This window comes from Loxodonta africana, chromosome 17 (genome assembly GCF_030014295.1).
Source record: "Loxodonta africana isolate mLoxAfr1 chromosome 17, mLoxAfr1.hap2, whole genome shotgun sequence".
Classification (NCBI taxonomy): Eukaryota; Metazoa; Chordata; class Mammalia; order Proboscidea; family Elephantidae; genus Loxodonta; species Loxodonta africana.
The window spans coordinates 808,358-832,968 of NC_087358.1; the positions used below are offsets into that span (position 1 = coordinate 808,358).

Sequence of the window (24,611 nt, forward strand, 5' to 3'; positions counted from 1 at the left end):
GCAACTTATTAAATTTTTTATTAAGTTCTTCAATAACCTTTTTGATATCTGCAACTGCTTTATCTGTGTGTTCCTTGGTTTGTTCTGTGTTTTGCCTGATCTCCTTCCTAATCTCGTTCCTTATGTCTTGAAGAGTTCTGTGTATTATTCTTTTGTATCCTGCACCTGGTAATTCCAGGAAGGTACCTTCATCCAGACGATGTCTCGATTCTTTGTTTTGAGCACTTGTTGAAGCGATCATGGTCTGCTTCTTTATGTGATTTGATATTGACTGTTGCCTCCGAGCCATCTATAAGTTATTATATTAGTTTATTTTATGTTTGCTTACTATATCCTAATTTCTTGCTTTGTTTCATTTTGCTATGCCCAAATAGGCTGCTCGAGTGAGCTGGCTTGATTATTTTCACCTTTGAAGCTCTTAACATCCTGTCACCAGATGGCTAGAGCTGTTATCAGGTATAAGAGCCTAGGAGTCCATTCACTTTTCTTGTAAGGATTCAGCTCAGGTGTCCAGGTAGTTGGTCATCAAGTGTGTGGTATAGGCTTTGTCCTACAGTCTTAGAGGCAGCGGTGATTGGTGTAGGTACAGGTATTTGGCTACAGCTTGGCGGGGGGTCATGCTCTGAACAAGGCAGGGGGCTGACAACCGTCCCTCGAGTGTGTGTGAGGAGAGCACGTCCCCATTTCCCAGAGTGCACAGGTGCGTGGGTTCTGTGCCTGACCCTGAGCACCCAATGCTTTTGATTGTAAGGACTGGGAGATACCACTTGTCCTTGGATCCCTGTTGTGGGTGGCTGGGTGACATGAGTGGAGCCACCAGTCCTTAGGCCCCTGATGTAGGTAGGTGAAGACCCTGTTTAATAGGCAAAGTGGTGTCAAACATCAGACACCCACCTCTCCACTGCAAAGCTGAAACACTTGCAGCCTGCCAATAAGGGCCTGTACTCCTGAAATTGGGCCACATAGGTCCATGTGAGGGGGAAAGGTATTCAAAGTCCATGGACCGTTTTGCAGGGACTGGAGCGACTTCTGTCCTGAGCCCCCCCAGCTTAGTGGAGCAGGCAGACTATCTTTTCCCCCAGTTGTGAATTTATTCCTTCTCCAAGGCCTGGAGAATGGCTCAGTGCACTCAGCAGTACCTATCTCAGGCCCAGCAAAATCGACATCCACTAAAGCTGGCTTGGGGGCAGGGGGCATGGTAAAATATATGCAAGTACTTAGCTTTTGTCAAGAGCGTCATTCTTCTCTGGTTCTGGAGGTGTTAGTAGGCTGGGCGGCTGGCTTTCTCTCCCTGAGAAAACTGTGTCCACAACGCTACTGCCAGCTCTGCTGCAGTTACTCCAGGGAATGGTGCCTGAGGGTTCCTGATGATTCAGTTCCGGCAACTCCTCTCTGCTTTTGAACCACCTCTCATTCTCCCTGCTGCTCAGTCCATTTTCTAACTTTGCCTTTGATATTCAGGGCTCCTAGCTTGTCATAAATATAATCGTTTCACTGAGTTTTTTGGGTCTTTGTTGTAAGAGGGATCACCGGAAGCATCTGACTACTCTGCCATCTTGGCCCCACCTCCCCTTTGACATTCTTGAGGCTCAAAAGAAATTGGGATTAGAAATTTACCAGGGCTTTCTTTTTTCCCTAGGGACTTGTAAGTTCCTCATTGCCCTCTTAGGTGATAGCTTAAGGAGTCCTGGTGGCACAATGGTTAAGTGCTCCACGTGAACGCATCAAGTGTCTCTGCGGGAGAAAGACCTGGTGATCTATTCCCGTAGAGATTACAGCCATGAAAACCCTATGAGGCAGTCCTCCTCCATCGGATGGGGTTGCTGTGAGTGGAATCAACTTGATGTCAGCTAACAAGAACAACGTGATTATAATCACTTCCCATTCCCACCACTCCCTATCCCACCAGTCTACTAACCTGCCCTTCTTTCCTCCTAGTGTGTCAGTCACATCGCGTGCAGCCCCCAGCTCTGCCCACATTGATAGTTCTTCACCCTGAGCCCTAACCTGCCCTTCTTTCCTCCTGGTGTGTCAGTCAGATCGTTTGCACCCTCCCACTCTTTCCTCCTGGTATGTCAGATCGTGTGCACCTCCCTCCTCTGCCCACGTTGATAGTTCTGCACCCTGAGCTCTCATTTCCTCAGCGAAGCCACACATTCTTTCCTTTCTTATCTCCCAGCCCAAATACCTCAGAATTGATAGAACAGAACCAAGCTTGTCTTGGGTGAATATCAGTGCAATAGTATTCTGCTCATTGGAAGTGTTTAACTTTGCAAACCTTCTGAATTATCTTTTAAAGAAAGTTCTTAGGTATGTCTACTTTTCTCTGCCATCATCTCTTGCCCAGAAAACTGCAGATCCACCCTGGCACCTCCATCTCCCTTCAGTTCATTCTTTTCATCACAGACAGAGTAGTCTTTCTAAATTGTAAAGATAATCGTGCTATTCCCAAGCTCAATACTTTCCCATTGCCAATTTTAATTAAGTTGCAAATCTTTAATTTGGCTGTAAGTCCTCCACCACCACTCATCTGTCAGTTTGTTGTGCTGTGGTGGCTTGCGTGTTGCTGTGGTGCCGGAAGCTATGCCACTGGTATTTCAAATAACAGCAGGGTCACTGTTTTAGTCATCTAGTACTGCTGTAACAGAAATACCACAAGTGATGGCTTTAGTAAACAGTTCTCTCACAGTTTAGTAGCACCAAATCCAGGGCGCCAGCTCCAAGGGAAGGCTTTCTGTCTCTGTCGGCTCTGCGGGAAGGTCTTTGTTATCAATCTTCCTCTGGGTCTAGGAGCTTCTCAGCACGGGGACCCCAGGTCCAAAGGATGCATTCCATTCCTGGCTCTCCTGCTTGCTGGTAACAGGGTCCCTCTCCTCTCTGCTCGCTTCTCTCTTTTATATCTCAAAAGAGATTGAGTCCAGATACAACCTAATCCTGTAGATTGTGTCCTGTGTCATTAACATAACTGCCTCTAATCCTGCCTTGTTAACATCTTAGAGTAGGATTTACAACACATAGAAAAATTACATCAGATTACAAAATGGAGGACAATCTCAATACTGGGAATCACGGGCTAGCCAGGGTTGAAACATATTTTGGGGGAAACTATTCAATGCATGACATTCCACCCTTTGCTGCCCCCCCAATTCATGTTATTGCCACAGTATGTAAAACACTTTCACCCCATCATATCATCCTAAAAGTCTTAAATCAACTCCAAGTTGAAATTCCATGCTGGGGTAAAATTCCTCTTCATCTATGAAATCTAGGATATAAGTTATCTGTTTCCAAAGTACAGTAGTGGAACATGCATGAGGTAAATATTTCCAAATGGGAGAAATTGGAGGGAAGAAAGGAATAACAGGCACTAGGCAAGTAAAAAACCCAGCAGAACACATTACATTAGCTCTCAAGGCTTGAAAATAATCCACTGTTCTCTGAGACCATCTAGGCAGTGGCTCTGCCCCCCAGACTCTGGGTGTTAGCCATACTCTCTGGTTTCTGGGTGGAGGCCCCTTGGCTCTTGGCTTCAGCTCTGCCTTCCAGGCCCACAGGGATGGCAACTCTGCTCCCTTGGCTTTAGGCACCCCCATTCTTCTAGTCCATCTGAATGGCAACCCCATCCCTTCAGCCTCGGTAGGCCCCATTCTTCTGCCCTTTGAGCATGGCAACCCCATCCCCTCAGATTTGGGCAGAGGATCTAGCCCCATCCTGCTGGCACTTGTTAAAGGCAGGCCAACACTCAGAAACTGAGTTGAAGATCTCATTTATGAAACCTAGGAGACGGTGGCCCTACTCTTTGAAACCCCAGAGGCCATGGCTCCACCCTTTGAGACTCCAGAGGCCATGGTCCTACTCTTTGAGACTGAGGCAGCACTTCTTCCTGTGCTCCTTGTCTCCTCAACTTCTGCTTCCTGGTTCCTCAGCCTCTTGGCTCCTCAAGCCCTTGGGCCAGCCCAGCCTCTGCCCTGGTCAGCAAGTGTTACACGGCTCTTTAGGTCTACCAGTGAGTGCCTGGAGGTACCCTACTCCACCAGTAAACCTTGGCTGGAAGGCACTCAGCTCTCTTGCTCTGTAGGTTGGCAAGCCTAGCTCCACCAGTAAGTGCCCAGAGGCACCCCACCCCACCAGGAAGCTTCCTGCCTGAAGGCCCTCAGCGCTCTTGCTACATGGGTCAGCTCCCATGTTGTCTCGTGCCAGGTTCTGCTGCTGCTGTTTCTCTGCTGCTGCTCCTGCTTACTGCATGGTCTCCAGCATTACAGCTGTCCTTACTTCTCTCAGAGCCCTCACCAGAATTGTGTCTGATGCCCGTAATTCCAACAACAGTGTCTTCAAGGCGATCTAGGTTTCTACTATTAGGCACCTTAGAACTCTTCCAGCTTCTACTCATTACTCAATTCCAAAATCTCTTCCATATGGTAGGTATCTGTTAGAGCAGCACCCCACAGCCAGTCCCAAATTCTGTCTTAGTCGTCTAGTGCTGCTATAACAAAAATACCACAATTGGATGGCTTTAACAATTAATTTATTCTGTCACAGTGTAGTAAGCTAGAAGTCCAAATTCAGTGTGCCAGCTCCTGGGGAAGGCTTTCCTTCTCTATCAGCTCTGGGGGAAGATCCTTGTCATTAATCTTTCCCTGGGTTTAGGAACTTGTCAGCACAGGAACCCCGAGTCCAAAGGACATGCTCTGCTCCTGGTTCTTTTTGTTTGGTGGTAATGAGGTCCCTCTTCTCTGTGCTTGCTTCTGTCTTTTATATCTCAAAAGAGATTGACTCAAGATACAACTAATTCTGGAGATTGAGTCCTGCCTCATTAACATAACTATCTCTAATTCTGCCTCATCAACATCACAGAGGTCAGGATTCACAACACATAGGAAAATTACATCAGATCACAAAACGGAGGATAACCACACAATACTGGGAATCACAGCCTAGCCACGTTGACACATGTTTTGGGGGGGACACTATTCAATCCATGACAGTTACCAGTGGTGGCCAAATTTTAGCTGAGTTTCCAGACTAAGACAGACTAGGAAGCAGGGCCTGGCGATATGCTTCTGAAAATCAGCCAGCGAAAACCTTATGGATCACACTAGAATACTGCCTGATACGGTGCTGGGAGATGAGTTCCCTAGGCTGGAAGGCACTCGGAATGCACAGCGTACTGTGTGTTCACCACAATGCTGGAGCATGCCAGCCACTGAGAAGATGGTGCAAGACTGGGTTACGTTTCATCCTGTTACACACAGGGTCTCCGTGCGTTGGAGCCCATTCAACAGCAACAGCAACAACAACAAAAGCCTGCTGGACGCGGACTCCAGTTCTCCCTGCCTCTGGCCTCCTTGAGCCACTCTGGGTTAAGCCATCGTGGACCTCCACTTACTCAAACTCATCTTCTTCTCTGCCATCCCAGGGCCTGGGCATATGCCATTCCTTTTTTCCAGAATGAGCTCTGCCATGTCTGCCTCCACCACCCACCTTTCCTTTCACCTGGCTGTCTTCTAGCAGGCCACAAAGGCATTTCTCTTGGACATCATCCCTGAGGCTCCAGTTCAGGGTGGTGCCCAGGGATGTTCTCCTGTTGGACCTTGGCTTTCCTTCACAGCTCTGGGCACATTTCATCCGTTTGCTGAATCATCGTGCAGCCTGGTGGTGAATCAGTTAAATGCCGAGCTGCTAACCTAAAGGTTGGAAGTTCTAACCCAGTAGCTCCACAGGAGAAAAACCTGGTGATCTGCTTCTGTAAAGATTACAGCCTAGAAAACCCTATGGGGCCATTCAGCTCTGTCACAAGGCATCTTACTTATCTAGTGCTGCTGTAGCAGAAATACAACAAGTGGAGAAATACAACAAGTGGATGGCTTTAACAAAGAGAAATTTATTCTTTCACAGTCTAGGAGGCTGAAGTCCGAAATCAGGGCATCAGCTCCAGGGTAGGCTTTCTCTCTCTGTCAGTTCTGCAGGAAGGTACTTGTCATCAGTCTTCCCTGGGTCTAGGAGCTTCTCAGTGCAGGGACCCCGTGTCCAAAGGACGTGCTTTGCTCCCAGCACTACTTTCTTGGTGATATGAGGTACCCCTGTCTCTCTGCTAGCTTCTCTCTTTTATATCTCAAAAGAGATTGACTCAAGATACAGCTTAATCCTGTAGATTGAGTCCTACTTGAGTAACCTAACTGTCTCTTATCCTGCCTCGTTAACATCATACAAGTAGGATTTACAATGCATAAGAAAATCACTCAGATGATAAAATGGTGGACAGTCACCCAATTCTGGGAATCATGGCCTGTCCAAGTTGACACACATTTTTGGGAGACACAATTCAATCCATAACATATGGCCTTACTATGAGTTGGCATCGGCTTGACAGTGCCTGACAACAACAGTAATTATCTCCAGTAATTTGTGAATTGTCTGGCTTCCCCCAAGAAGCTTTTAACTCCAGAAAGGTCTTATCTGTTCACCGTAGTATTCCCGAGCCTGGTACAGAACCTGGAACATAAATTACAGAGGTTATTCCAGGTCTTATTTTAATGGATAAATAACAACCATATATAACCACATACTAAGTCGATGATGGAGCCCTGGTGGCACAGTGGTTAAAGTACTCAACTGAAGCCAAAAGGCCGGTGTTTGAACCTACCAGCTGCCTGGTGGGAGAAGGACGGTCTATTTCTCTGTGAAGATTACAGCCTCAGAAACCCTGTGGGGCAGGTCTGCTCTGTCACATGGATTCACTGAGTCGGAATTGACTGGAGGGCAACGGGTTTGGTTTTGTTGGTTTAAAATAATGATACTTCAGGTATTTAAGAATGTTTTTCTTAGGCAGTTTTAACCATTCTCTTTAAAATCTGATTCATACTAATATTCTACTTGGAAAACAGTTTCCTTTTAGCCAATACCAAATCTCAGTGTTCCTCAATTCTGATTTATTGAACTCTTGAGTTTAGTAAACCGTACTACCATTAAAACAATTATTATTATGGAAAACTTCAAACATGTGAAAGTAGAGAGAATCATAAGATGAGTTTCCTTGTACCCATAATTGAGCAGTTTCAACAGTTATCAGCACAGAACCAATTTTATTTCATGTATACCCTCTCCACACACCTTCCCCCACCAACTCCTGCCCACCGATGGATTATATTAAAGCAAATCTGGGGATTCATATCATTTTATCCATAAATACTTTAATAAGTACATCTCTAAGATAAGGACTTTTTATTCAAAAAATAACAAAACTACCTGAAAATTAATAATAATTCCTTAATATTGTCAGATAACCAGTGTTCAAATATCTCTGCTTGCCATTTTTTTTTTAAACTGTTAGTTTATACAAATCAGGACTCAACTCTCCCTTCCTGCTATCTTTTTTTTTCTTATTTTTTGTCAAAACAAATAAAAATTATTTTATGTGGTAAATACATATATGTAACAAAATATTTGCCAATTCAGCAACTTTTTTCAGGTAGATTTCAGCGACATTGGTTGTGTCCAACGTGTGGTGGAGCCACCGTCGTGTCCATTTATTTTCACAAATATTTGTTGTTGTGAGTTGCCACGGGGTGGATTCTGACACACGGAAACCCAGGTGCAGAGCAGAACTGTGCTCCAAAGGGACAAAACCCAGCCATTTTTCTTACAGAATCTCTCACATTCTGGCTTTTGCTGATTGCATGCCCACAGTCATCTTTAAATGGCCCTCCATTCCCTGAACTTCACAGAAACTGGTGATTAGGTTCAGAGTCTTGATCAGATTTAAAATCATTTTTTAAAGCTACGTTTACTAAGTTTCCATATTAACACCACAATTTTAAATTCTAGAGGAATAAAGAAAATCACTGTAGTTTAGTTCCTAATAAGCTAAAATACTGAATCCCAATTTTTAGATGGTGATTTTGCCTCATTTTAACATTTTTTTTTTCTCTCAGATTTGCCAAGAAGAAAAACATACATTTGCTGTTTGTTTTTCTAATTCCTGAAAATTTTGAAGGTAGGTATCTGCTGGATATGTTATTTGTTTTTTTGTCTAAATACAAATTATAAGATCAATATCTAATACAAAGATTCTTAGATTGTATTTCAGGGCATGGAGCTGATATTATTTTAACTGAACCACTGACAATGGAAAAAATGAGTATTCTGGTAAATTACTGGAAAGCGTATTTCTCAAAAACTGGTGAGTGAAAAATACATTTCCAAAGGTTTGAAAAATTTTGATTAAAATGCTGTTAGAACTGTATACGTTTTAAATTGGTTTATTGTCAGAATTTCAGTTTATGCCTTTTATGTGCTAAGGATTCGCTGTGTGCTCTGGACTGTGAAGAGCATGTAGCATTTGTTGACTGTGGTCTGAGGAGCACACGTGTACGTTAAATAGAGGGGTGCGTTGTTAAATGTGTAGAAAAGTGATATCTTCAGAGGTTTAAACTGTGTTGAGTTAGGGACAAATGCAGTAGGTGGGAGGCACAGACTTTTTGGGGATGAGATTGTTACTTTTTGGGTAACCTAGCTACCATCATTTCTGTCCTTGAAATGGAATTCGTCTTGCTGTGTTGTTGTATAATTGTCTAAAAGCCGGAGCCACTTGGTAGAAATGGAACCAAGCAGCCATTGAAAAGCCTGTGCTCACAGCATTCCAGCCCCACTGTACATGGGGTTGTCCAAGTTGGGGGCTGACTCGATGGCAGCTGACAACAGCAGGACTTTCCTGCTTTGCAGATCACTGGCACATACATTATTTCCATTCTTTAAGTTAGCAGGTTGTCTGTCCTTTCTGTTTGGGAGTTTTAGATGCAGACTTTGTGTCAGCACTTTGGGTAGACCTCAGGTTTCTAAACTCTTGACCTAATTTGCCTATGTGTAAGGATCCCTGGTAGCGCAGTGGTTAAGCACTTGGCTGCTAACAGAAAGGTTGGCAGTTTGAACCCACCGGCCGCTCCTTGGAGGAAGAGGTGGCAGTCTGCTCCTGTAAAGATTACAGCCTTGGAAACACTGTGGGGCGGTTCTCTTCTGTCCTTAGAGGGCTGCGATGAGTCGGGATTGACTCGATGGCAACGGGTTATCACCAGCATCTAAACACTTAAACTTAAACTAGGTTAGCTTTGGTTTGACTTAACAGGAAGGGCTCCGGGTGCTGAAGCTAAGTTCCACCAGAATCACTGTTGGGTAAAGATGGTGGTCTTTCCAGGCCTGGGATACTGACTGGGAAGTCGGAAAATTTAGCTGTTTCCATCAAACAGTCCTGAAGAATGCTTTGGGGAGTTCCCGTGTAATCTTGGCTGTGGATGACACAGCATTCAGAGTTCCCGTGTAATCTTGGCCGTGGATGACACAGCATTCAGAGTTCCCGTGTAATCTTGGCCGTGGATGACACAGCATTCAGAGTTCCTGTGTAATCTTGGCTGTGGATGACACAGCATTCAGCAAACTCGTCCTTTCTGTAGGTTCTTTGTTAGTGTTCAGGGAGAATTAGCAGGTCTGGCTGTAACACCCCAGGCCCTGCGGTGTGAGCATTCTTCCTGGAAATAGCTAGCCACAGTGACCAGCGTCTCTTTGCAATGTCATCTTTGGTTCTTGGTGGAAATGGAGCAGCTGCTCAGGACCACCTGTCCAGCATGCTTTCTGCTGGCCATAACCACATTTTCCTCCAGCTGTCTCATCTTTGCTCTGAGGATGAGCAGCTGAGGGAAAAAAAAAAACAACTTTCAGATGCCATATTTTGACAAGGCAGCTGCCTGTGGAAGACTCATGCACATTTACTGCCTCTGACATTTACTTTAATATAAACCAAACCCACAGCCGTCGAGTCCATTCCGACTCTTAACAACCCTGTAAGGCAGACTAGAACTGCTCCATAGGGTTTCCAAGGCTGTAATCTTTAGAGAAGCAGACTGCCACATCTTTCTCCTGCAGACCCGCTGGTGGGTTTGAACTGCCGATACTTCAGTTAGCAGCCGAGTGTTAACCACTGCACCATCGGGGCTCTTACCTATAAATAAAAAAAAAAAAAAAAAATTAAGGGATTGATAAATAAAACTTGGTTGAATATTTTTTTAGGCACACCTGTTGCTAAGTTATTAGAATGTGGTTAAAAGAGAGAATGTCCTGGGGGGAAAATGGTATAGTATTTTTTTTTTTTTTGCTTTGTGGTTACATACTTCACAGACTAAAATTTGTAAATTGCTTTCTGTTTTAAAAGCACTGCTTTGTAGAGTCTGTCGCGTAGAAGGGATAACTGGTTTATTGATTGGGGCTTGTGTGTTTGATTGGGACCATCCTCATCAGCAATTTTAAGTTAAAATTCACCTTTTTTGAAACTTTCAGTTAAGAGTGAAAATGTGAAGAGGCCAGAAGAACCTGGATCACCCCCGCACAGGTCTTACAGTGAACAACTGGGACATTTTTCTACTGATCTAGTCGCTTGGTTAGTTTTTGTACTTTTTTATAATAGCAATTTTTACAGTGGACTTTTCATGTAAAAAACAATCTGCAGAACTCTGTAATTGTGGAATACTAGCTTAGGGCCTGGGGGTGACGCAACAGAAAGGAGACCAGTATTCGGAAGAGGGGTGGGGCCTTTTCTGGATTTCAGAATCTGGACCTGGGATCAGCGGGTGTGCATTACAGAAGGAGGCACTTCATAGCAGCCATAGTTGACCACAGAAGGAGAGGCTGCGGAAAGGTAGAAGTTCCCCATCACTGGATGTGTGAAGACAGCGTCTGGGTTATCACTCATCAAGTGAAATAAGAGCAGAGGTACTCAAATGTTTTTAAACAGTGAAATCCTTTCTTCAAACAAAAAGTTTACATGTTGTTGCATGCCATTGAGTTGGTTACAACTCACAGCGACTCCATGTGACAGGGTAAAACTTCCCCATGGGGTTTTCTAAGTTGTAATCTTTATGGGAATAGATTGCCAGGTCTTTATCCCACAGAGTCATTGGGTGGGTTCAAACCGCCGACCTTTTGGTTAGCAGCCGAGAGCTTAACCGCTCTGCCACCAGGGCTCCTTCAACTCATGAAAACTACTCTTAAAAAAGACTTAGTTTTTCATTCACATACATCATGTAACCTTTAGAATAACCTTATGAGTAAAAAAAAAAATACATAGGACAAATTTTAATGTGCCTTTAGGAGCCCTGGTGGCGCAATGGTTAAGCTAACTAAAAAGTGGCAGTTTGAACCTACCCGGCAGCTCCACAGGAAAAAGACCCGGAGATCTGCTTCCATAAAGATTACAGCCTAAGAAACACTATGGGGCAGTTCTGTTCTGTCACATGGGGTTGCTATGAGTTGGAATCCACTGGATGGCACCTGACAACAAACAACGTAGGGTTGCAATGAGTCAGAACCTACTTGATGGCAACCAACAACAGTCTGTGTCTGTTTGCCTGTCTCTTTATCGCTCATAGACTTAGAACTAGCATTCAGACCTGCACTGGATAGGCAGTGGAACTGGGGAGTCAGACCCTCCCAATGCTAAGACCGTATGCTTATACAAATTGATTTTTAGTGGATTTCTTCCCTTCACATGAAGCTGATTTCACGGAGGTTCTAAATAGAGCATAGGGCTACAAAAAACGGACACAACTACTGAGAACACGAGCGCTGGTGATGGTGAGAATTTTGCGTCACTTCTGGAACTTGTAGAATGTGGCCAGCTACCCTTGGTAGAAATGTGACCATCTACTATTTTGAACAAGCAAGAGACTTGGCAGCCATCAAGTGTGGCTAAGCCAAAGGTGAACTCACGTAGGTGGAACGGAAATTTCAACGGCTTTCTGGTGTCCTTCTCTAACGTTTTAACCTCAGAGAGATTTACTGTGTTCAACTTAGCCTGGGACACGAGGCTCGGAGAGATTTTAGAAAATGTTACATTTTTCTTTTTAACTTATTTATTTATTTATTTTTATTATTGTACTTTAGATGAAGGTTTACAGAACTAGCTTCTTATTAAACAGTTAGTACTCATATTGTTTTTTGACATTGGTTACCAACCCCAGGACATGTCAATACTCTCCCTTCTCAACCTTGGGTTCCCTATTACCAGCTTTCCTGTCCCTCCCCTGCCTTCTAGTCCTTGCCCCTGGCCTGGTGTGCCCCTTTATTCTCATTTTGTGTTATGGGCCTGTCTAGTCCTTGGCTGAAGGGTGAACCTCAGGAGTGACTTCAATTACTGAGCTAAAAGGGTATCCAGGAGCCATACTCTTGGGGTTTCTCCAGTCTCTGTCAGGCCAGTAAGCCTGGTCTTTTTTTTTTTCAGTTAGAATTTTGTTCTACATTTTTCTCCAGCTCTCTGGGACCCTCTACTGTGATCCCTGTCAGAGCAGTCATAGTGGTGGTAGCCAAGAATTATCTAGTTTTGCTGGACTCAGTCTGGCGAAGGCTGTGGTACTTGTGGCCCACTAGTCCTCTGGACTAATATTTCCCTTGTGTCTTTAGTTTTCTTCATTCTCTCTTGCTCCCGATGGGGCGAGACCAGTGGAGTATCTTAGGTGGCTGCTTGCAAGCTTTTAAGACTACTCACCAAAGTAGAATGTAGAACATTTTCCTTATGAACTATGTTACGCCAGTTGAGCTGGATGTTCCCTGAGACCATGGTCCCCGCAGCCCTTACCCCAGCAGTTCCGTCCCTCAGGCAGTTCAGGTGTGTCTGTGGAGCTTCCATGACCTTGCCTTGTCAGGCAGTTCAGGTGTGTCTGTGGAGCTTCCATGACCTTGTACAAGTTGTGCTGGCTTCGCGAGTATTGCGCACTGTCTTACCCTTCACCAAAGTTACCACTTACCTCTTTTCTGTTAAGTGTTTTTCCATCCCCACCTCCACCCCTCCTTTGTAACCAATGAAGATTGCTTCTTTCTGTGTGTAGACCTTTTCATGGGTTTTGTAGTGGTGCTCTCACACAACGTCTCACACAATGTCTCACACAACGTTGGTCCTTGTGTGGCTGACTTATTTCACTCAGCGTAAAGAAAGTGTCGTGTTTTTCTTATATTGCTTGGCAACTGCTATTTGATCACTACTTATCTTGGATTTTTCTTTGTCTTTCCTTAGAATCCTACAACTATAAATAATCCCAAATAGTCAAATCAAATCATGTTTCTTGGTATAATAGAATAAAGATTAGTTTTCAGGTTTATTAGGGAAAGAATTTTTTTTTTTTAATCCATCAAAATGCCTGGAGAGGTTCTACAAAAAGGCAGGAAATGTCCATTAATTAACAAAACGTAAAAGGTCAGTGACCTGTCCTTTGCTGACCAAGGTGGAATAGGATGTATGTGTTGTTGTGTTAGGTGTTGTTGAGTCGATTCTGACTCCAGGCGACCCCGTGTGACAGAGTAGAACTGCCCCGTAGGGTTTTCTAGGATGTAATCTTCATGGGATCAGGTTGCCAGGTCTTTTCTCCTGTAGAGCCACTGGGCATGTTCAGACTGCCAGCCGTTTGTTTAGCAGCCTCGTGCTTAATGGTTGTATAACTCGGGCCCCTTGTGGGTGTACGTAGGCCCTCTAACTCCTTGTGCTTTTTTTCCTTCAGAAGGATAGATAAGGCCATATGATCTGGGTTAGTCGTAGTCAGTGTGGTCAGAATGTTTTAATCCTAAGTGTCTGTTAGGAGCTCTGTTGGTGCAGTGGTTAAGGTGCTTGGCTGCTAACTGAAAGGTCAGTGGCTCAAACCCACCAGCCATTCCATGGAAGAAAAGACCTGGCGATCTGCTTCCAAAAAGATTACAGCCTTGGAAATCCTGTGGGCAGTTCTGCTTTGTCCTGTGGGGTCACTGTGCCTTGGAAATCCTATGGGGCAGTTCTGCTTTGTCCTCTGGGTTCGTTATGAGTTGGATTCGACTTGATGGCAGTGGGTTAAGTGTCTGTTATTCTTTATTAGGCTATTTTAAAATCTTGGTCAGTCATTGAATTTATGATGATATTGGTAATAAATTCTTTTGAAATTTTGAGATAAAACATTCTGAACCAAATATACAAGGTAAAGGGCTTCAGTATTTACTGCATACTGGTATATATAGCAAGAGACTTCCAGAAGCATCCTTTGGGTCATGTCTGGGTGCTTACTGTTTAATTGCCGATGGTTCTCCTTCTTAACGCGTGGTGTGATTTTCTCTTGTTTCTAGCTCCAACTCTCCACATGACACTGAGCTTGAATTAAAGTCTCCATTGTCTGATCTCAAGAAAAACCAGAAAAGTTCTCGTCTTCATTCAAACAAGGAAAAGCTGAGGAGGTGATTCTTTTTTTTTTTTTTAAATAATACGTTACTGTGTTTTTGGCGAAGATTTACACAGCAGTTTAGGCTCCCATTCAACAATTTCTGCGCAAGTTGTTAAGTGAGATTGGTTACATTCTTCACGTTGGGTCAACATTCTCATTATTTCCATTCCGGTTGTGCTGTTTCCGTTAATCTAGTTTCCCTGCGCTGCCACACACCCCCGCCCCCGTCATCTTTGTTTTAAAGTAATTGTTGACCGTTTGGTGTCATAGAGGTGATTTTTTAAAGTGGCACAATACTCAGGGTGATATTCATTATTTTTTGAGCCCATTTGTTATTTAGCTACAAGGTCACCTCAGGGATTAGTTTTGGTTCAAGGTTTGAAGAGTATCTCAAGGGTTAGTCTTGGGGAGTCCTCCAGTCTCAACCAGTCCAGTGATAGAGAGGTGAATTTTCATACAGCTATTTTTAGCATTATTCCTTTGGTTAGGGAGAAATTACTTTCGTAATTTTTTTGTGCTGTTGATAAAATCCTATGTAAAAGTAGTAGAACTGGCGACTAAATAGGTGCCGCTCACTCATTCATTCGTTTAGTCATTCTACGTATGTTTGTGATGCCCCCACTGTGCCAAATATGGCCAGAGACCGAGGTGAAAATCTCAGGGTAGTGCTCAGACAGCCTTCTGAATAGGTTGTTAAATGACAACTATGTTTTCATAAATGATATGAGAGAGAAGAACACAAAAAAGATACCAGGAAGGCTATCGAAGAGGGAAGGCAGGGAAGGCATTCTGGAGAAGGTGAAAACTAAATTGACCTTTAACCAAAACGTTAGTATTAATTTGGAAAAGGCATCATAAAAAGGGCATTTCATATGGAGGAGTTGTTGTTAGGTTTTTATTAGGTGTCATTGAGTCAGTTCCAACTCATAGCAACCCTGTGTACAACAGAACGAAACATTGCCTGGTCCTGTACTATCCTCACAATTGCTGTTATGCTTAAGCCCGTTGTACAGCCGCTGTGTCAGTCTATTTTGTTGAGGGTTTTCTTCTTTTTCACTGCCTCTCTACTTTACCAAGTATGATGTCCTTCTCCAGAGACTGGTCCCTCCTCATAACACGTCCAAAGTACGTGAGATGAAGTCTTGCTATCCTTGCTTCTAAGGAGCACTTTGGCTGTATTTCTTTCAAGACAGACTTGTTCATTCTTCTGGCAGTCCATGATATTCAGCATTCTTCATCAACATCATAATTTAAAGGCATCAATTATTCTTCAGTCTTGCTTATTCATTGTCCAGGTTTCACAGACATATGAGGTAATTGAAAATACCGTGGCTTGACCTGGGCCCATCTTAGTCCTTAAAGTGATGGCTTTGCTTTTTAACAGTTTAAAGAGGTCTTTTGCAGCAGATTTGCCCAAAGCAGTATGTCCTTTGATTTCTTAACTGCTGCTTCAATGGGCGTTCATTGCCTATCCAAGTAAAATGAAATCCTTGACAACTTCAGTATTTTCTCTCTTATCATGATGTTGCTTATTGGTCCAGTTGTGAGGATTTTTTATTTATGTTGAGGTGCAATCCATACTGAAGGCTGTGGTCTTTAATCTTCATCAATAAGTGCTTCAAGTCCTCTTCACTTTCAGCAAGCAAAGTTGTGTCATTTGCATATCGCAGGTTGTTAATGAGTCTTCCTCTAATCCTGACGCCCCATTCTTCTTCATATAGCCCAGCTTCTCGAATTACTTGGTTAGCATACAGATTGAATAAGTATGGCGAAAGGATGCAACCCTGATGCACACCTTTCCTGACTTTAAACCATGCACTGTCCCCTTGTTCTGTTCAAACAACTGCCTCTTTGACTACGTACAGTTTCCTCATGAGCACAATTTAAGTGTTCTGGAATTCCCATTCTTTGCAGTGTTATCCATAGTTTGTTATGATCCACACAGTCGAGTGCCTTTGCACAGTCAATAAAACACAGGTAAACATCCTTCTGGTATTCTCCGCTTTCAGCCAGGATCCACCTGACATCAGCCATGATATCCCTTGTTCCATGTCCTCTTCTGAATCTGGCTTGAATTTCTGGCAGTTCCCTGTCAATGTAGCGCCACAACCACTTTTGAATTCTCTTCAGCAAAATTTTAACTTCCGTATGATGTTAATAATATTGTTTGATAATTTCTGCGTTTGATTTGATCACCTTTCTTTGGAAAGGGTACAAATATGAATCTTTTCCAGTTGGTTGGCCAGATAGCTATCTTCTGAATTTCTCGGCACAGGTGAGTGAGTACTTCCAGTGCTGCATCTGCTTGTGGAAACATCTCAACTAGTATTCCATCAAATTCCGGAGTCTTGTTTTCCACCAGTGCTTTCAGCGCAGCTTGGACCTCTTCCTTCAGTACGGTCGGTTCCTGATGATATGGTACCTCCCGAGATGGTTAAACATCGACTAATTCCTTTTGGTACAGTGACTCTGTGTATTCCTTCCATCTTCTTTTGATGCTTTCTGCATTATTTAATATTTTCCCCATAGAATCCTTCAATATCACAACTTGAGGCTTGAATTTTTTCTTCAGTTCCCTCAGCTTGGGAAATGCCGAGCATGTTCTTCCCTTTCAGTTGTCTATCTCCAGCTCTTTGCACGTGTTATTATAATACTTTACTTTGACTTTTTGAGCCGCCCTTTGAAATCATCATCTCTTTTACTTCATCATTTTTTACTTTTGCTTTAGCTGCTTGACGTTCGAGAGCAAGTTTCAGAGTCTCCTCTGACATCCATTTGGTTTTTCTTTGCTGTCTTTTTAACTACTTCTTGCTTTCTTCTTGGATGATGTTCTTGATGTCATTCCACAGCTCGTCTGGTTTTTGGTCATTAGTGTTCAGTGAGTCAAATCTCTTCTCGAAATGGTCTGTAAATTTTGGCTCTTGTGGACTTGTTCTAATTTTCTTCAGTTTCAACCTGAACTACTTGCATATGAGCAATTGATGGTCTGTTCCACAGTCGGCCCATTACCTTGTTCTGACTGGTGATATTGAGCTTTTCCATTGTCTCTTCCCACAGATGTAGTCGACTGGATGCCTGTGTATTGCATCTGGTGAGGTCCTTGTGTATAGTTGGCCGTTTATGTTGTTGAAGAAAGGTGTTTGCAATGAATAAGTCATTGGTTTTTGCAAAATTCTATCATGCAATCTCTGGCATCATTTCTTTCACCAAGGCCGTATTTTCCAACTACTGTTCCTTCTTCTTTGTTTCTGACTTTTGAATTCCAATCACCAGTAATTATCAATGCATCCTGATTTCATGTTCGATCAATTTCAGACTGCAGAAGCTGGTAAAAACCTTCAGTTACTCCATCTTTGACCTTAGTGGTTGGTGCGTAAATTCAATAATAGTCGTATGAACTCGTTTTCCTTGTAGGTTTATGAATATTATCCTGTCACTGATAGTGGTGTACTTCAGGATAGATCTTGAAATGGTCTTTTTGATGATGAATGGGATGCCATTGCTTTTCAATTTGTCATTCCCAGCACAGTAGACCCTGTGATTGTTCAGCTCACTCATGCCTAGGATATCTATGTTTATGTGTTCCATTTTGCTTTTGGCCACTTCCAGTTTTTCTAGATTCATACTTCATAATTCCACATTCTGATTATTAACGAATGTTTGCAGCTGTTCTTCTCACTTTGAGTAGTGCCAAGTCAGCAAATGAAGGTCCTGAAAGCTTGACTCCACCCACATCAGTAAGATTGACTCTACTTTGAGGAGGCAGCTCCTCCCTGGTTGTATTTTGAATTCCTTCCAGTCTGAGGGGCTCATCTTCTGGCACTATATGAGACAGTGTTCCCTGCTGTTCATAGAGTTTTCACTGGCCAATTTTTTCAGAAGTAGACTGCAAGTCCTTCATCCTAGTCTGTTTTAGTCTGGAAGCTCAGCTGAAACCTGTCCACTGTGAGTGACCCTGCTGGTATTTGGAATACCAGTGGCATAGCTTCCAGCATCATAGCAACACACAAGCCACCACAGTTCAACAAACTGACAAATGTGTGGGGAGAATTACCATATTACCCAAAAATCCCCCTCCTAGGTATATACCTAAAAGAATTGAAAGCAGGGACTCAAATAGATACATATATACCAGTGTTCATTATTCCATTATTCACAATAACCAAAAGGTAGAAACAACCCGAGTAGCCATCAGAAGATGAACTTGATAAACAAAATTGCAGGATACATAGAATAGAATGTTATGCAGCCATAAAAAAAAAAGAACGGAGCTCTGATACATACTGTGAACCTTAAGGACTTCATGCTAATGGAAATAAGCCAGAAAGAGATCAAATATTGTATGATTCCACTTATGTGACATTTGTAGAAGAATCACATTCATAGAGACAGACTGGAGGTGACCAGGGGCGAGGAGGAGAGGAGAATGGAGGGTCACTGCTCAGTGGGTGTAGAGTTTCTGTTTCGGGGGATTCAGATGTTTTAGAAACAGGGAATGGTGGTGGTTGCCCAACGCTGTGAATGTAGTTAATGGCACTGAATTGTACTCCTTAAGATAATTAAAATGGCAAGAAGAAATACAACCAAAATGTTCCTCAGAAGCGAGGATAGCAAGACTTTGAATTACTTACTTTGGATACGTCATCAGGAAAGACCAATCACTAGAAAAGGACATCGTGTTTGGTAAAGCAGAGGGTCAGCAAAAACACGGGAGACGCTCAGTGAGATGGATCGGCACAACAGCCACCACAATGGACTGGAACGTGTCAACAACCATGAAGATGGCACAGGACCAGACAACGTTTATTTCTGTTATACGCAAGGTCGCCATGATCTCAAGCCAATTTGATGGCGGCGAACACCAACATTTTACCACAAAAAAATTTAAAAAGAAACGCATAGAGGTGTACCCTTAAGATTTCTGCATATTTTAACGTAAATTTTTCTGAAAATAATAAATTATTTCTAATGATACGTTTAGAAATGTAGAGTACTGAAGTTGGTAACTTATTTTGAAATGCTTCAGTGTCATAAAACACACTGATGTATAGACAGTGGCTATGCAGTATACACATATGGTAAACCAAGTACCGAGAAACCAAAAACCAAACCCACTGCTGTGGAGTCAATTCCTACTCATAGTGACCCTACAGGACAGAGTAGAGTTTCCCCATAGGGTTTCCAAGGCTGTAATCTTTACAGAAGCAGACTGCTGCGTCTTTCTCCCGTGTAATGGATGGTGGGTTCAAACCACCGACCTTTCTGTTAGCTGACAAGGGTTTTAACCACTGTACTACCAGGCCTCCTTTTAAAGCAAGTACACTAAATGTTAATTGTAGAATCTGGATAGTAGGTGTATGGGTGTTCATGGTGCAATTCTTTCAACTTGTTTGAACACTGCATTTTTCATTATAAAAGGGACAAATAAAGTAGAATGAATAAAGTAAAACAAAGACAAATAAAAATATTTGGAAAATATAGAAATAAAAGGAAGAAATAATATCCATAGTTCAGCCACCCAGAAATAACTTTTGCTTGATGTTTTTGCTTTTATTCTTTTTCTGTTTTTTATTTTTGCTTTGTTTTATGGCTGTAATCATATTGTACATTCTGTCTTGTATCCTGTTTTCTCCCAATAAACTTTATAACATATCAATTCCACTGCCAGATATTATTTTACTGAGCGAATATACCATAGCTGATTAAACATTCTCCTATATTGTGTATTTAGGTTGTTTTTCATGTTTTACCAGTATAACGCTATGATAGATTTCTTTGCGGAAAAATGTTTATTCTGTGTTTTGACTAAGTCCTTAGGTTCGATCCCCACAGGTGGAAGCACCAAAGGGTGTGAAACAGTCCAAATCCCTTCAGACCTGTTGTCAAATTGCCAACTCTTCCATCTCTTTCTTTCTAGAATAGTCTCTGAGACACCTCCATCGTTGTTATTGTTAGGTGCCGTCAAGTTGGCTCCGACTCATAGCAACCCGATATACAGCAGAACTAAACACTGCCTGGTCTCGTGCCATTCTCACAATCGTTGTTATACTTGAGCCAATTGATACAGCCACTGTGTCAATCCATCTCATTGAGGGTCTTCCTCTTTTTCACTGACCTTCTACTTTACCAAGCATGATGTCCTCCTCCAGGGACTGGCCCCTCCTGATAACGTGTCCAAAGTACTTGAGATGAAATCTCATCATCCTTGCTTCTAAGGAGCATTCCGGCTGCACTTCTTCCAAGACAGATTTGTTCATTCTTCTGGAAGTCCATGATATATTCAATATTCTTCGCCAGTACCATAATTCAAAGGCATCAGTTCTTCTTTGGTCTTCCTTATTCATTGTCCAGCTTTAGCATGCATATGAGGCAATTAAAAACCCCATGGCCACAACAGAGAACCCCCCTGAGGGAGCTGGAGAGCAGTGGGATACAGACCTCAAGTTCTCGTAAAAAGACCAGACTAAATGGTCTGACTGAGACTAGAAGGACCCCAGGGGTCATAGTCCCCAGACCTTCTGTTAGCCCGAGACAGGAACCATTCCCAAAGGCAACTCTTCTGACAGGGATTAGACTGGACTATGGGATAGGAAATGATACTGGTGAAGAGTGACCTTCTTAGGTCGAGTAGACACATGAGCCTATGTAGGCAGCTCCTATGTGGAGGCAGATGAGAGGGCAGAGGGGAGGGGGTCAGAAGCTGGGCTAATGGACACGAATATAGAGGGTGGAGAAAAGCAGTGTGCTGTCTCATTAGGGGGAGAGTAACTAGGAGTATATAAGAAAGTGTATATAAATTTTTGTATGAGAGACTGACTTGATTTGTAAACTTTCACTTAGCGCACAATAAAAAAAAAAAACCATGACTTGGTTCAGGCAACCTTAGTCTTCAAGGTGACATCTTTGCTTTTCAACACTTTAAAAAGGCCTTTTGCAGCAGATTTGCCCAATGCAATACGTCATTTGATTTCTTGACTGTTGCTTCCATGGGTGGTGTTGATTGTGGATCCAAGTAAGATGAAATACTCAATAACTTCATTTTTTTCCCCGTTTTATCATGGTGTTGTGTATTGGTCCAGTTGTGAGGACTTTTGTTTTCTTTATGTTGAGGTGTAATCCATACTGAAGTAGTCTTTGATCTTCATCAGTGAGTGCTTCAAGTCGTCTTCACTTTAAGCAAGCAAGGTTGTGTTATCTGCATAGCGCAGGTTGTTAGTGAGTCTTCCTCCAATCCTGATGCCCCATTCTTCATAGAGTCCAGCTTCTCAGAGTATTTGCTCAGCATACAAATTGAATAAATATGGTGAAATGATACAGTCCTGACACACACCTTTCCTGACTTTAAGACCACTCAGTAACCCCTTGTTCTTTTTGAATGACTGCCTCTTGGTCTATGTATGGGTTCCTCATGAGCAGTATTAAGTGTTCTGGAATTCCCATTCTTCACAATGTGATCCATAATTTCTTATGATCCACACAGCCGAATGCCTTTGCATAGTCAATAAAACACAGGTAAACATCTTTTTGATACTCTCTGCTTTCAGGCAGGATCCATCTGACATCAGCAGTGATATCCCTGGTTCCACGTCCTCTTCTGATTTCCCGGCAATTCCTTGTTGATGTACTGCTAGAACTACTTTTGAATGATTTTTAACAAAATTTTACTTGCGTGCAACATTAATGACATTGTTCAATAATTTCTGCATTCTGTTGAATCACCTTTCTTTGGAATGGACAGGAATTTGGATCGCTTCCAGATATCTCCATAGAAACCCCCAAAACCAAAAAGCCGAATCAATTGCCCTGATCAGTGTCGACTCATGGTGACCCTGTGTGTGTCAGAATAGAACTGCGTTCCATTGGGTTTTCTGAGGCTGGTGTTTTAGAAGCAGATTGCCAGGGCTTTCTTCTAAGATGCCTGTGGGTGGTTTTGAGCTACCAACCTTCCTGTTAGTAGCTGAGTATTTAGCCTTTAGCGTTACCCAGGGACTGCAGGGCTCCTCAAAACCCAATTAAAATGCCACTGATCTCGAATATTGGAGCTATTCACTGGCCATGTATCAAGCTAGAATTTTTATCGAAGTTTTTGTCATTTTGAGGTTCAGAACTTGCTTAAGGTCATAGCTAGACGTTGGCAGGGCCACCACTCAACCCTGTGTATATCAGGGCCGCGCTCAGCACAAATCAGGCAGGTGGTATTAGTTATTAGAGGAATACGTGGCTGAGTAAATTTGCCAAAGGCTTAGATCACTTTAGATTTGTGTTTCCTGTGTGTCTCTTCAGACTGTGAAAGCCGTACATGAGTCTCTTTCTGACACTAGCCTGGGTGTTGTGCTCATTTGCACGCCTGGTTTATATGTCTGCTTACACCAACCTCCTGTGAACAGAGCAGCCCCCTGAGTTCCCTTTGGCTCAGGTCAGAGTCACGTGGGAACTCCACGTGTGAACCCCACAGTGCTAAGTGGTCTGTTGTTGGAAATGCTGCCCGATCCCTGCATTGATCCACAGTACAGGGATATGAACGTCCCCAGCGCTCTTTGCCTGCTAGCCGGCTGGTGTGAATCTCAAAAAGATTTGTGTGTAGCGTGTGACCTGTCCTCTGCCAGCAGTGTGGTATCCAGGCTCCCATTGGCTGTGGTGTCTGTGTCTCCCGGCATCCAAGCATCCTGTACCCTTTAGGACGCAGGCTACCGTTGGCACACATCTTGCACCTGGCAGCAGTTCCTGGGCAGCAGAGTGAGCGCCCAGGAAGTCTATGCCGTGACTGGAGTTTGCTGGCTGGTGGGGACCAGGCCTTTCCTGAAATGGACTGGGTAGGGAGGGGGCGCAGTTCCTTCATAAACACACCCAGGTAGAAAGTCGTTTGTCCTGTCTGCCAGCAAGAAAATGAGACTGATTATTCCTTATCTTTTATAATTCTCTGTTCAGAGAACGGATCAAAGATTGCTGTGAGCAGCTGCGTACTCTCTTGCCATACAGAAAGGGGAGAAAGAATGACGTGGCTTCCATCCTTGAGGCAACGGTTGATTACGTGAAGGACATCCGGGAGAAGATCCCTCCAGCTGTTATGGCTCAGGTATTTGACTCCCAAATCCTTGAATTTTATCCTCATGGACACTGCTTTAATGCTGCAATTTTATTTATTTTCTTTTTAACAATTGGGAATGTATGTTGTGTGTACACGTGAAAAATATATATCTGTTGTTGTTGGGTGCCATCGAGTAGATTTTCCACTCATAGTCAATCCATATGACAGAGTAGAACTGCCTCACAGGATTTTCTAGATTATAATCTTTGCACTAGCAGATCGTCAGGTCTTCCTCCTTTGGAGCTGCTAGGTGGGTTCCCACCACTGACCTTTCAGCTAGCAGCCAAGTGCTTAACTGTTGTGCCACCAGGCTCGTTTATATGTCTGTAGCTAAATCTACCCATGTCCACCACCCACCCGTCAGTCTGTTGTACTCTGCTGGCTTGTGTGTTGCTATGATGCTGGGAGCTGCGCCACCAGTATTTCAGATACCAGCAGGGTCACTCATGGTGGACAGATTTCAGCAGAGCTTCCAGACCAAGACAGACTAGGAAGGAAGGCCTGGCGGTTTACTTCTGAAAATTAGCCAACTAAAACGCCACGGAGCACAACAGAATATTGTCCAATGTAGCGCTAGAAGACAAACCCCTAGGCTGGAGGGCACTCAGAACAGATCCACAGTGGTAGCAACAGTGGACTCAAACACACCAGTGACGGGAAGATGGCGCAGAGCTGGGCGATATTTAGTAGTTGTATGTGGGGTGCCACGAGCTGGAGCCGACTTGACAGCAGCTCACATCAGCAATCCATCTCTGTTTTTTTAGATTACAGAAGAGCTTCAGAACAATAGGAGATTTTCTAAGAAGCAACAAGAGCCCAGCCCTCCATCCCTGACAGGCACAGTGGTGGCACACAGGTATGATCCAAGCTGTTGAATGTGAAGTCAGCTCGTGACTCTCCACTGATACTCGTTGTAGACGCATAGACAGGCCCCAGACCCTTCCAGAATGAAAATGCGGATACTTACCAAGGTTCCATGAACTTGTCCCATGGCTGGTGTGCCTCATTTAATTGCAGTGATGAGCAGTGTGATGTTTTCATCGTGCGACCCACCCTGACCACCCCTCTGGTTTTCTCTGAGGATCTCGGAATGGGGCTTGGTGGGCAGTGACTACAGAGCCCTGCGGCCATCGAGTGGGCATAGGAGAATCTCTACCTCCCCGTGTCACAGGAGGTCATGGGCCGTGGAGCAGCCAGCCCCCACATCCGTGGGAGCTCATGTTAGTATGTAATACGCTGTGCCACATGACTGCTCACTTGCATAAATTTATCAGAATGTGTAGACTGAGACAAACTATAAA

The 24,611-nt window shown here is 43.4% G+C and overlaps 1 protein-coding gene across 1 annotated transcript in view; it reads left to right on the plus strand.

Moving 5' to 3' along the window:
• Positions 1 to 24,272, plus strand: part of SOHLH2 (spermatogenesis and oogenesis specific basic helix-loop-helix 2) — a gene marked incomplete at its 5' end in the record, with an annotated part of 45,787 nt that extends 21,515 nt beyond the window's left edge. Inside the window, 6 exons of the mRNA XM_023547223.2 lie at positions 7,932 to 7,993; positions 8,075 to 8,179; positions 10,327 to 10,426; positions 14,128 to 14,235; positions 23,151 to 23,298; positions 24,075 to 24,272. Coding sequence (XP_023402991.1) covers positions 7,932 to 7,993; positions 8,075 to 8,179; positions 10,327 to 10,426; positions 14,128 to 14,235; positions 23,151 to 23,298; positions 24,075 to 24,185 — 634 coding nt within the window. The remainder of the gene's footprint in view (positions 1 to 7,931; positions 7,994 to 8,074; positions 8,180 to 10,326; positions 10,427 to 14,127; positions 14,236 to 23,150; positions 23,299 to 24,074) is intronic.
• Between the last annotated feature and the right edge of the window lie 339 nt (positions 24,273 to 24,611).